The following is a 12,041-nucleotide window of genomic DNA, read 5'->3' as shown; positions in this document are numbered from 1 at the left end:
TCCAAGTGAGTTTGAAGGGAATAAAAAAGGGAAAAAGAACACGTTTTCCTAAAGCTAGCTTGAGAGCACAGGCGTCGCGAACGAGGGCTTTTGTGCATGCTAATTGCTCCATTTGTGCGCAAAAGTTCCGACGCGAAGTGTGAACTCTCAACAGAAGGAAACATGAGACACTGAAGTGCCCGGGGTTTTGTGCCCTGCTCCTCCTCCACCACCGCCTCCTCTTCTTTCTCCTTCCTCCCGCCGAGCCCGCTGTTGCAGCTTGTTTGCACTGGGGCTTATCCGGAGCGGAAATTCCTTTCCGTTTTTGTGAATGACAAACTCATTAACAATTCATCAACACAACCTGTTCCAGCCGGCCCGTCCCCACGGCAACAGCCCCTTCCGCGGCGCGCTCATTGGCTGGCCGAGAGAATGTATCCATTGAGACGCTCGCTGTTTGTATCCATTGAGGAGCTGCCTCGCGCTGGGGGTGTGCTCCGGCTGAGTCCTAGGAACAAATCCAGGCTTGAATAATCCGGGGAGAAAAGACAGCGGGGTAGATTTGAGGTGCAACCTTGGAGGGAGGGGATTAAGAGCCGCTTGGGTTTTTGTGGGTTGGTTTTTTTTTTTTTTCCTTCCCCCTCTGCCGAATTAATTGGATTTCATTCACTGGGGGAGGAACAAAACTGGGCAGCTTCATTGAGACACATTCATTGACTCCAAAGAGCGAACGGCTGCAGCCGGGCGCATTGGGACCGACGGCTTCACGGGTGTCTCGCCTTCCCCAACCGCTTAGCCTCCGCTTGGGAAAGGCCAGGCTCTATTAAATCCCGCTCGGAGAGCGGCGGCTCGGTGCAGCAGCGCGCTCAGTCTATGCCTGCCCGGAGGGGCGTCTGGTAGGCAATCGGCCCTTCGTTCCGCAGCCTCGACCCCCATGATAGATACGCTCAGACCCGTGCCCTTCGCGTCGGAAATGGCGATCAGCAAGACCGTGGCGTGGCTCAACGAGCAGCTGGAACTGGGCAATGAGCGGCTGCTGCTGATGGACTGCCGACCACAGGAACTGTACGAGTCGTCGCACATCGAGTCGGCCATCAACGTGGCCATCCCGGGCATCATGCTGCGGCGCCTGCAGAAGGGTAACCTGCCGGTGCGCGCGCTCTTCACGCGCGGCGAGGACCGGGACCGCTTTACCCGGCGCTGCGGCACCGACACGGTGGTGCTGTACGACGAGAGCAGCAGCGACTGGAACGAGAACACGAGCGGCGAGTCGGTGCTCGGGCTGCTGCTCAAGAAGCTCAAGGACGAGGGCTGCCGGGCATTCTATCTGGAAGGTAACGCGCGCCGGGCTGGCCTGGAGGCTTGTAAACGATTGGTTTATTTACTTTGCTTTTTGCGGTGCGGCTTCTAAGTAGCCAACGGCTTGTGGCCGCCCGGGTAGCCGGAGCTTTCCACTCGGCAGGACTGGGCCCGCGTGGTATCCTCCCGCGTTCGGCACCCCTGGTTTGTCTTATCTCGAATCGTGCGTTTTCAAACCCGGAATATCCTTCCTCTCTCTCTAGTTCAGTTTTTTATTCAATATGTGCAGAGTGAAAGATATTGTGTGTATATGGGAGGGGTACAGATGAGCACTTGCTAGGCCCCCCTCCCCCAATATTCAGAAAAGTTGCCATTTTGTGCATTTCTGGATTTAGTAAAAAAGACTTAAGCGGCCCATTTGTTACATTTCCATATGTGCACGTTCCGTTGTATTTCTCCTTTATTTGATTATGTCCAGGGGATCCGTGTGTGTGGGGGGGGGCGGGGAGGGTCTTGGTTGTTTTCTGCTCCCAGCTGCGGTTCTCACAAGCTGTGAAAATTACTACGGCTGCTCGGGTTACAAGATTGCTTTTCTTGTTCTGGCAGGTGGCTTCAATAAGTTCCAAGCCGAGTTTGCCCTGCACTGCGAGACCAATCTAGACGGCTCCTGTAGCAGTAGCTCGCCTCCATTGCCAGTGTTGGGGCTTGGGGGCCTGCGGATCAGCTCCGACTCCTCCTCAGACATCGAGTCTGACCTTGACCGAGACCCCAATAGTGCAACGGACTCGGATGGCAGCCCGCTGTCCAACAGCCAGCCTTCCTTCCCCGTGGAGATCCTGCCCTTCTTGTACTTGGGTTGTGCCAAGGACTCTACCAACTTGGACGTGTTGGAGGAGTTCGGCATCAAGTACATCTTGAATGTCACCCCCAATTTGCCCAATCTCTTTGAGAATGCAGGAGAGTTCAAATACAAGCAAATTCCGATCTCGGATCACTGGAGCCAAAACTTGTCCCAGTTTTTCCCTGAGGCCATTTCTTTCATAGGTGAGACTTAACAGGCTTTGCTTTGACTTTTAAATGCAAAACACTTAGCTCTTCAGTGTTTCAACTGTTGATCATCCAGTTGCCTGCTAATTTTGTTAATACTGCAGGTCTCTAATGTTTCTTGGAAGGCCCCTAAATTCGGGTGTGCTTTCTTTTGGTGTAGCTGGAGGCCACAGGTGTATTTGAAGCAAGGTTTCAGCCTCCTGCAAATTCAGTCATTTGGAAAGAGTGCAGGAGTGCACAAGCAGATTTTTTTTCTTCCAGTCAATTGGAGGTGGCCTTGCAAACAGTAATCAGAGCATTATAATTGATTTATTATTTTAAATGATGTAAAGTTATTTTAGGACACCCAAGTTAGTTGTTGGAAAGCTGCATGAATGCTAAATGTTATCCAGTTGGAATGATAGTGTGATACTGGTAACCGAGACTGTAGGTAACCTGATCACAGCAGGAAGAAGTGTGGGCTGGGAGCCTGAGAGAAGTGAATCTCCAGGCATTGTAGTGCATTTCCTATTACAAAGGAACTCATTTTCAGGCCATGTCGACATCCTGTTCCTCCTAATGGGCTGTCCCCTGTGACTTCCCTCTCTCTTTTAAAATGCCTGAATACCTCCATTGTTAGCTGCACAACAGTTGGAGAATAATTTAATAGACCCTTGCAGTCTGCTTGTGTGTATAAAATGCATTCCCTGCCATATTGCAGGCTTTCTGGTATTCATAGGCTGAAGCAAACAATGCACACTTTAAGAATTTTTCTTTTTGTTGTTGTTGTTGGTAAAGGCTTAATACAAAAGCTCCCTTTTCAGAAAAATATCTGAAATATGTCATTGTCATTTATCATGAATATATTTTTCTGCTGCCTTCAGGACCCCCTTTTTAAAATTCAGATTTTAGTCTGATCATGAAGTTTTCAGTCTAGTGAAATCTTGCTTCTTTTTTTGTTGTTTACAGATGAAGCCCGGGGCAAGAACTGTGGTGTCTTGGTGCATTGCCTGGCCGGCATCAGCCGCTCTGTCACGGTGACAGTGGCTTACCTTATGCAGAAGCTCAATCTGTCCATGAATGATGCTTATGACATTGTCAAGATGAAGAAATCCAACATCTCCCCTAACTTCAACTTCATGGGCCAGTTGCTAGACTTCGAGAGGACCCTGGGACTCAGCAGCCCCTGTGACAACCGGGTGCCAGCACAGCAGCTCTATTTCACCACCCCTTCCAACCAGAATGTGTACCAGGTGGACTCACTGCAGTCCACGTGAAAGGCACCACACCTGTCCTTGCTGGGAGTTTCCAATTCCTTCAGCAGTTTCTCTTGGCAGCACTAGCTGGGCTGCTTTCTTTGTGTGGCCCTAGGTGTCAAAATGTCACCAGCTGTCTGTATTAGACAGGGTTACCAAGTTGTGGAATTGGTTATTTACAAAGAGAGATTTGCTCCATTCTCTATGGAAGAACAGGACATGCTGCCTGGATACAGACAGTAGGTTTGCTCTGCACCCATGTGTAACTGCACCCATGTGTACAGCCTACCCCATGCTGGGACTGGAATTCAGGACTTCCAGGTACATAGGGTAGGACCAAATGGGGTAGGTAGGGTTAGAGGCATGTGTTCTTTAGGGCCTTGTATGGCTGTTTTCCTTTTGCATCTGGAATTAACTATTTTGTCTTCAGTGAAGACTGATTCAACTTTGCATATAGTGGAGCCAAAGAGAGATTTCAGCTCTGTATTTGTAGTATCAGTTTGGAAAGGAAAAACTGATACTCCATTTGATTATTGTAAATATTTGATCTTCAATCACTTGGCAGTATTTGTTTGGATTGTAGGGGTTTTGTTTTGTTTTTTCTTTGATAGAGTTAAAAGAAATCCAAAGGGAGAAAGAGCAGTATGCCACATGTTAAAACAAAAAGAAGGGGAAGAAAAATAATTTTCTTTTGGCTCTTTTCTAATCCAAAGGGTTACTTGCAAGCATGCACGACTTATACCAGTTCTGAGGACATTTTCATGGACACTATTATCACTAAGACCTTGTTATGGTGCAGTCTAAAGTCTTTTCATATATATGAAGTCTGATCATTGTGATTTTTTTTTTCTCTTAATGTAGTTTGACTATGCCTTACCTTTGTAATATACTCTGACTTGTGTTGTCTCAATCAAAAGGGGTTATCTGGGAAAGACACCAAAATCATGGGCTCACTTTTTTTTTTTTAACTTCAGCTGTGCTAAACAGTATATTACCTCTGTACAAAAATTCTTCAGGGAGTGTCATCTCAAATGCAATACTTTGGGTTGGTTCCTTTCCTTTTTTGAAAGAATTTGTATAAAACTGGAAGTGTGTGTTGAGAGCATGGGTATCCATTTGCTAGGTGGAATGCATCTGATTGTGGATAAGAGAGTTGCTCCATATGTTCGTGGTGTAAAGTTTTGAGCTGGAATTTATTATGAGAATGTAAAACCTTAAATTATTAATAAATAACTATTTTGGCTATTAAGTGTGTACTATCTTTTAAAAAGATCTCCTTAGTTGCACCCACATGAGGATGGATGAACAATCCTGTATACACAATACTTTCTAGGTGTGTGGATGGGGCTTATTTAATGTATTACACCCCCTCCCCAGAGTATATACTTTGCTGAGGTATAAGATTTACATATTCAAGATAGCTATTTTTTAAACTGCCAGATAACAAGGTGATAGCCACATGTTCACCTCTCTGCCCTTCACTTCAAGATCGTCTTCAGTAAGTGCCTGATAACCCAGGGAGGCAGTGGGAATAATCATTTTTTCCAGTCATGAATTGTTGGAACACCCATGTTACTCATGGGTGTTGGGATGACAAATCTGAATGCCCTGTCCCTTTTCCTGTTTTGTGTCCGTGGCATGTGAGCTTTCCCAAGCATGAGCAGGTAGCCTTAGAATTTACAAATTGGCGATGGAGATGACACTTAGCCATCTTGGGTCTAGTGTGTTTTTGTGTTTGACTAGTAGAGAATGCAGATCAGGAGCCCTTAATGAATCTCAGGTAGAGATAATTGTGATTTTCTTGTAAGCTAAAGGCTTTTTAACATGCCATTTTCCTCTTATCCTGAGTATAAAAGGTAAAATTAGGTATATAGGATCAAAAGTGATAGAACACAAAATTGGGGTTCTGGTGGACATGAGCTTATAATAACTCTGAGGAGAAAAGTTTTCACCCACCAGACACATTCAACTACTTAGTACAATTTAGGAGGCAAGTCAACTTCACACTATAGCGATTACATAAAATGATTTTTTTTCAAAGCAGCTTCAGTATAAAAGCAAGTTAATTGCAATTAAAAGCAAATTAACTTGCCAAATAACCAAAATTAGTCTTGGTATTTGGGTTTCCCAAGTCAGCAGAAACACAGGAGAAGTGGGTTTCGCTTCAACTTGGCTCCTGTTAATCCGGTTCTGAACAGTTTCCGCTCCTGGCATTCCCTAAACTGCCTGTTCAAAGTAGGGATTTGTAAGCAGCCTTAGCAATTTCCTGTCCAGCTGCAGCTCAAGTAGCTGGGTGCCTTTCCCCCCTCTCTTTGATTTCTTTTTTCATATATATATAATATACATATATATGCACACACATGGACTGTGGGTAATTTTAGTGCATTTCTCTTTGTGGATTATCTTTTTTTGCTTTTTTTTTTTTCCTCCTCCAACCTGCATACATTGAGTTCTTACTGCTCTGGCTCAGGGGAACAGCTGGCCTCCTCTACACTTCCTCCCAGAGCTCGCTGTGGGTTGGTTGTTTGTCAGTCCACTTCTGAAATTAATAATGTTTTCTGGCCAAATGCCACAAGCCATTACCACAAAGGGGAAGTAACACATATGAATAGCAGGAAGCCATGCAGGGTCACAGTGTTGAGGGAGCATAATTGAGGCCTGGCCATTCAGCAAGTGTCTTGGGGTGATTGGGGGAGAGGGAACCTGAAGCATTTAAGCAACTCAAGCTGTGAAGCAAAAAAAAAAAGTTTCCAATAAATTGGGAGCAAACGGTTTTTTTGATCACCGCCAGTCGTGATAAAGGAGTGTGCAAGTAGAGTGTAGAGCTCCCATAAATGTTCCAAAGTTTCAGGTTTCTCCCCCTGTCTGCTGGCATATTGTTTCAGAAGGCTGGTGAATGCTGGGACGGGGTTCGGGGGGGGGGGCGGGGAGCTGTTTCTCTCTGTTCCCACAAAAGGACTCATGTTAAAAGAGTGGGGTATTTTTTTTTTTTTTTATGGTTCGCACAGGCTTAACGACCCAAAGAGCTATTCTCTTTCCTTCCTTTTCTTCTCTGAAAGGTGGAAGGCTGTAACTGACAGCCTGCCCCTCCCCCCTCCTCTCCCTCCTCTCCCTCCTCTCCCAGCGTGCACCTCCCGTTCTCCTCCGCCACCCCAGGGCTCTTCTGGGGGCTCTTTTGTGCTGGCGAGGAGCCGCCTGAAGGCGATCATTTCGCATCTTGGAGTTGCGCTGGCTTCCTGAATGGAACCCGCGCGGTTACTAGGGCAACCTTTCCCAGCAGCTGCAGCTCCTCAGCACCCTCCCCGCCCCACCTGCTGTCCCCATTAGTGGCTGCCTCAGAGAAAGCGGCTACCTTTCCTGTTTCGTTTTTTTTTTCTTTTTCTTTTTTGCGGGGTGGGGGTGGGGTTGCCGGGACTTGGAGAATGGAGGTTATCTGCAGGTTTTGTGGGAGCAGCAGGAAACTTAGCCGGCTTGCATGCAGATAATGGTAGGAACTGGTCTTCCGGTTAAAACTAGAACAAGAAAGGGTTATCTGGGGATAAAAATACCGACACAGTGTTCAAAGGAATGAAAATGGAGATTTGCCCCTGACCTTACCATCGGAAGACCAGAGCTGTAACTCCTCTCACTAATGAATCCAGTAGCCCTGGCTAGGACATCCAGCCTCGCCACTGACATTTTATCTTTCTTGTCTGTTAAATGAGGGAGTGTTTATCTCTCATTCTAGGACCATCTGGTAATTCCAGCTTTTTTGGGTCATGGATTGGTGACACGGATTAAATGATACGGCCAAGAGTCAGTGAAACAATCTACATTCATTATGAGGACCAACTACTTTGGCGGATAGGATCATCTCATTTAATTCTCCCATCAGCTGTGAGATTGGGCCTCTTACTATCTTTGTATTCCAAAGAGGAAACTGAGTACAGAGAAGACTTTCACATTGTTAGGGAAGGTGTCTATACGGGTGGCCTGTCACTGGTGGGAACTGATCTGTGAACCATTGACTCTGCTGTCCCCTGCTTGTCAGCACTGTGCTAGCTAGGAAGTGAAGTCTTCCTTTTTTCAGCTGAGGAAGTCAGGAAGCAGAAGTTAACTGACCTGCCAAATCAAACCTGAATCAGATAGCTCAGTTAGGAAAACCTTCTAGCTTCTGTGCCACAGCCCAGAGAGATGTCAATTAATCTGGAAGCTTCTGTCCTTCCTCCCCTAGAGAGAAGTTGATCAACTCCTGGATCATTAGCACAGACACTACCAACTTGAGTTCCCTTAGCCCTAAAGTGGCTACAGGTCTCAGGGCCTGGCCCACATCCTTGTTCATACTCTTCTTTCAGGATTCTACAAGGATCCTCATTATGATCACTCCTGAAGAAACGTGAGAGAGGACATGGGGCCAGGAGAAGAGGGAAGGAGGGAGAGGGGATAGGCAAGAAGAGAGTGGAGTCAACAGAACAAAAACAGGCCAGCAAATAATGGAGATGGGACTGGTTAGAAGGCCATAGCAAGGGCAGGTCCTGTGGGTAGCTGGCTGTAAGACAAACATCCTTAGAAAAATCAGTCTGCAAACGTTCAGCTGCTTCACGGGGTGGTGATGACTGGGTACAAATCTATATGTTGTTCCTCACCGAGCTATAATCACTTTCCACCAGACTCTGTGAAATTTGCACATCACCTTTTCCTCTTGTGGCCTTGCTACTCATTTTGCAATGGGCTCCAGAACGGAACCAGTTTTGGAGAATGAATTGTTCAACTTCTTTCAAGTCCCAAGTTGATTTCCTAAGAGAATTGAAGGGCAGAATACAAAGTTCATGCACTTCACAAATATTTACCCAGGCCTTGATATGCGTTGCACTGGTTCCATGAATCAAGGTGAAAAGAAAGGGCAACCAAAGACCTTAGCAGCTGCTCTCCGGGACGGAAGGCATGGCTCTCACTTCATCTTTCTGATAGGAGCCCCAATCAAAGTGGGACCCCGAAAAGACTGCTAGATTCATTTTGTGTGTTCTTCTAGGCTTCCACTGTCCAACCAACAGCATAAAATTTACTTCGTAATGTTTATAAAGGAAAGCAAGAATGCAGGGTGAACCAGGCACTTCCTTACCTTTGAGAAGGTGTGCTTTGTGACAGCTGTAATAGGGACGTTTCTAACAACTATTCTGCCCAGACATGAACTCTGAAAGGGAAATTTGATAATGACATCTTAAATGCACAGAGCAAACTAAAAAGAAATTTATTTTTTTCTTTGTTTGAATTTCCCCTTTTTTTTCTGCTTTTGGAGAAAGTCTTAGGCATTTATTGTTGCTGTTACTATTATTTTGTGGTGCTGGCAATGGAACTGCAGGGTCTTGTACAAACTAGGTGAGTAAAGAAGGGGAGATGTGGAAAGGAATCTTTGGGAGTACAGGTATACCCCCATTTTCATTATTTACTGTTATACAACAAATGGCACCCAAATTAGTGACTTTGAGCAAAGATTATTTATTTTGTTTATAAGTCTGAACATGAACAAGGCTCAGGAAGCAAAGCTGGTCAGTATGGTATTGTCAGGGTAATCTACCTTTACTCCAAGGACCCAGTTCTGGCAGTCCTGGGCTTTGAACTCGGGGCCTTAGCACTTATAAGTCGTACTCTACCACATTAGCCACACCCTTAGTCCAGAGAACCCATGTCTAAGACTTCTCACTCTCTTGGATGTTAAGTTGGTGCTGACTGTATAGTGATAGCTCAGCAGGGGGCTGGACCCTGAGACTTTGCATTTCTTCATGTGTTCTGAATTCCCTACAGTTTGGTGGCTAGCTCCGTGGCAGGAAATGGCCAGGGAGGGGAAACCTTGGCTCAGAGGTCACTTCTGCTGAACCAAAGTTCAAGATGAAGGACCATAGAATTTCCCTTTCAATGGAGGAGGGACAAGATTCTGAAAAGCAGGTACAGTGGGAAGTATTATTGCACTCATTCTTGTAAATTGCAACCTGTCACATCCTACAGGGACAATGTTTGAATGTAGCTTTTAAGGGTAGTAAGCTCCCATTGAGTGAAATTCCACAAACAAACAAACAAAAACACCCTTAGCTGTATCTGGCTCATGGGCTTACCTGGAAAACAAGATTGTATTAATTGTACTTTTTCTCCCCATCGTTAGCCATAGAGATTTTTTAGATTGGCCCATAAAATAAAAATTATGCTGGAGAACATTGTATTTGAAATTGATTCCTGACAATAATTGACTCAATGACTCTCTTTTCTGGAGGAAGCTCCATTTCACGGAATAGTTTATACCCAGGCTATACCTAAAACACCTCACTTTCTGCTTCCAGTGACTCAAAGCCTGGTGATTGCTTGACTTACTTTCTTGGCTGGAGCTCTACCATTTAAGCCACACCACCAACCTTGCTTTTTGCTGATTATTTTTAGAGACAGAATCTCCCCGCTTTCCCTGTTAAGGCTAATGTTCAACTGCAATCCTCTGGATTTCAGCTTAACTAGTTAGGATTTCAGGCATGAGCTACCAGCATCAGGCTATTCCTTTGTGACTTTATAGACTCTGGTCTACCAGCGCTCACATTTTATATTTCTAGGCTAAAGTGTTTTAAGGTCTCTTCGGTTTCTTTTCAAACCCTAGAGATCTTCTGTGACATTCTGTGGATAGCTTCCAGCTTCATTATGATGGTTTCAAGGTTAATGGCTGGAACTTCACGGAGTATTTCTGGAGCAGATGAATTACAGTGCCTCTGTGTGTGTGTGTGTGTGTGTGTGTGTGTGTGTGTGTGTGTGTGTGTGTGTGTGTGTGTGTGTGTGTGTGTGTGTGTGTGTGTGTGTGTGTGTGTGTGTGTGTGTGTGTGCAGATGCTCTTAAGATTATAGCTTCTGTTTTGTTTTTAACATCCTTCCTGATGATGCTTGCTTTTGTAAGTGCCACAATACATCGGATGGACCTCTTCGGGAACGGGCTGCAATGATGCCATCATGCTTTTCCTGGATCACGTCGGCTCCAGGAAGCCTCAGACTTCAGAATGTGAGACCAGTTCACTTTTGTGGCTGCTACTGCGTACTGACTGCACTATACCCAACTTCAGCCCCTCTCAGCTCTGCCAGACCTTCCTCACATGTATTTTGGTCAAGTTGCTTTTTCCATTGCTAGAAAACGAGGATACCCATGTCTTGAGGTATTGCTTTATCAGTATTGAAATCACTTTTTGGAAAATGGTAAGCAAGACTATTCTATGTATACATTTGTACAGTTGTTTTTTTTTTTTTTTTTTTTTTTTTGCTAGTTGTGGGCCTGAACTCTGGGTCTGGGCGCTGTCCCTCAGCTCTTCAGCTCAAGGTTAGTGCTCTACCACTTGAGCCACAGCACCACTCCCGGCTTTTTCTGCTTATGTGGTACTGAGGAATTGAACCCAGGACCTCATGCATGCAAGGCAAGCACTCTACCTCTGAGCCACCTTCCCAGCCCACATTTGTACAGTTTTTAATATATCCTCAACTAGAACAGCAATTAGCCCTTTCATCTACTGTCATAATGTCCATCCACAACCCACAATAGTACTAGAACTTGGTTTAAAAAATAGTGAGTCTCGGACTTGGTGTGATGGTACATGCCTGTATTCCCAGTTGAGTTGGAGGCAAGAGATGAGAAGATTGCAGTTTGAAACCAGTCTTGGCAAAAACATTAGTGAGACCCTGTCTCAAAATAGGAGCTGGCATGATACTAAATTCTGATAATACACAGCTATGTGGGAAGTAGTAGAGGTAGAGAGCTGGTGGAGTATCACCTTAACAAAAAAAAAGGACAAACAAAAGGGAAAAAGAGATCCTCTGAAAGTCTTTATTCCTTTTCTTTAATTGCAATATTGCAATAATGTTTTTAATACCAAACTTCCTATAGGGAGAGGGCAATTCAGAATTATCACCAATCTCTATCAAGACTATACAAACACACACACACACAGAGTAATTGTTGTTGCTGTTTTTTGTTTTGTTTCGTTTTAATTTTGAGACAAGGTAAGGTCTAACTATATACCCCAATCTGACCTTGAACTCAAAATCCTCTTGCCCTAGATTCCTGAATCCTGGGATTGCATATGTGCACCACCATGTTTGTTTAAGACTTATGACTCCTTGATAAAAACAGTTCAAGTTAAAATTCTGTGTGTGTGTGTGTGTGTGTGTGTGTGTGTGTGTGTGTGTGTGTGTGTGTGTGTGTGTGTGTGTGTGTGTGTGTGTGTGTGTGTGTGTGTGTGTGTGTGTGTGTGTGTGTGTGTGGTGGTTGGCTCAAACCCAGAGCCTTCTACATGCCAGGCAAGTTTATGAGTTTACCAAAGTTTACACACGGTGCTATTACTAAGAAGCTGGCCCAGCTATTCTCTGAGGTAGATTTTAGAGGGACAGTTAATGAATGCCAGCGGCTCACACCTGCTATCCTAGCTACTTAGTAGACTGAGACCTGAGGATTGTGATTCAAAGCCAGCAAGGAAAAACGCCC

The 12,041-nt window shown here is 45.2% G+C and overlaps 1 protein-coding gene across 1 annotated transcript; it reads left to right on the top strand.

Moving 5' to 3' along the window:
- The first annotated feature begins 261 nt into the window (after positions 1–261).
- Dusp6 (dual specificity phosphatase 6) lies at positions 262–4,809 on the top strand. Its single transcript, XM_069989579.1, has 3 exons — positions 262–1,313; positions 1,885–2,322; positions 3,274–4,809. Exons 1-3 carry the CDS (start codon positions 914–916, stop codon positions 3,579–3,581), a joined length of 1,146 nt encoding a protein of 381 aa, XP_069845680.1. The 5' UTR covers positions 262–913; the 3' UTR covers positions 3,582–4,809.
- The last annotated feature ends 7,232 nt before the right edge of the window (positions 4,810–12,041 follow it).

The sequence above is a fragment of the Dipodomys merriami genome, unplaced genomic scaffold (genome assembly GCF_024711535.1).
Source record: "Dipodomys merriami isolate MVZ:Mamm:240054 unplaced genomic scaffold, mDipMer1.0.p SCAF_10, whole genome shotgun sequence".
NCBI lineage: Eukaryota > Metazoa > Chordata > Mammalia > Rodentia > Heteromyidae > Dipodomys > Dipodomys merriami.
This window is presented reverse-complemented; position numbering and strand designations above follow the sequence as displayed.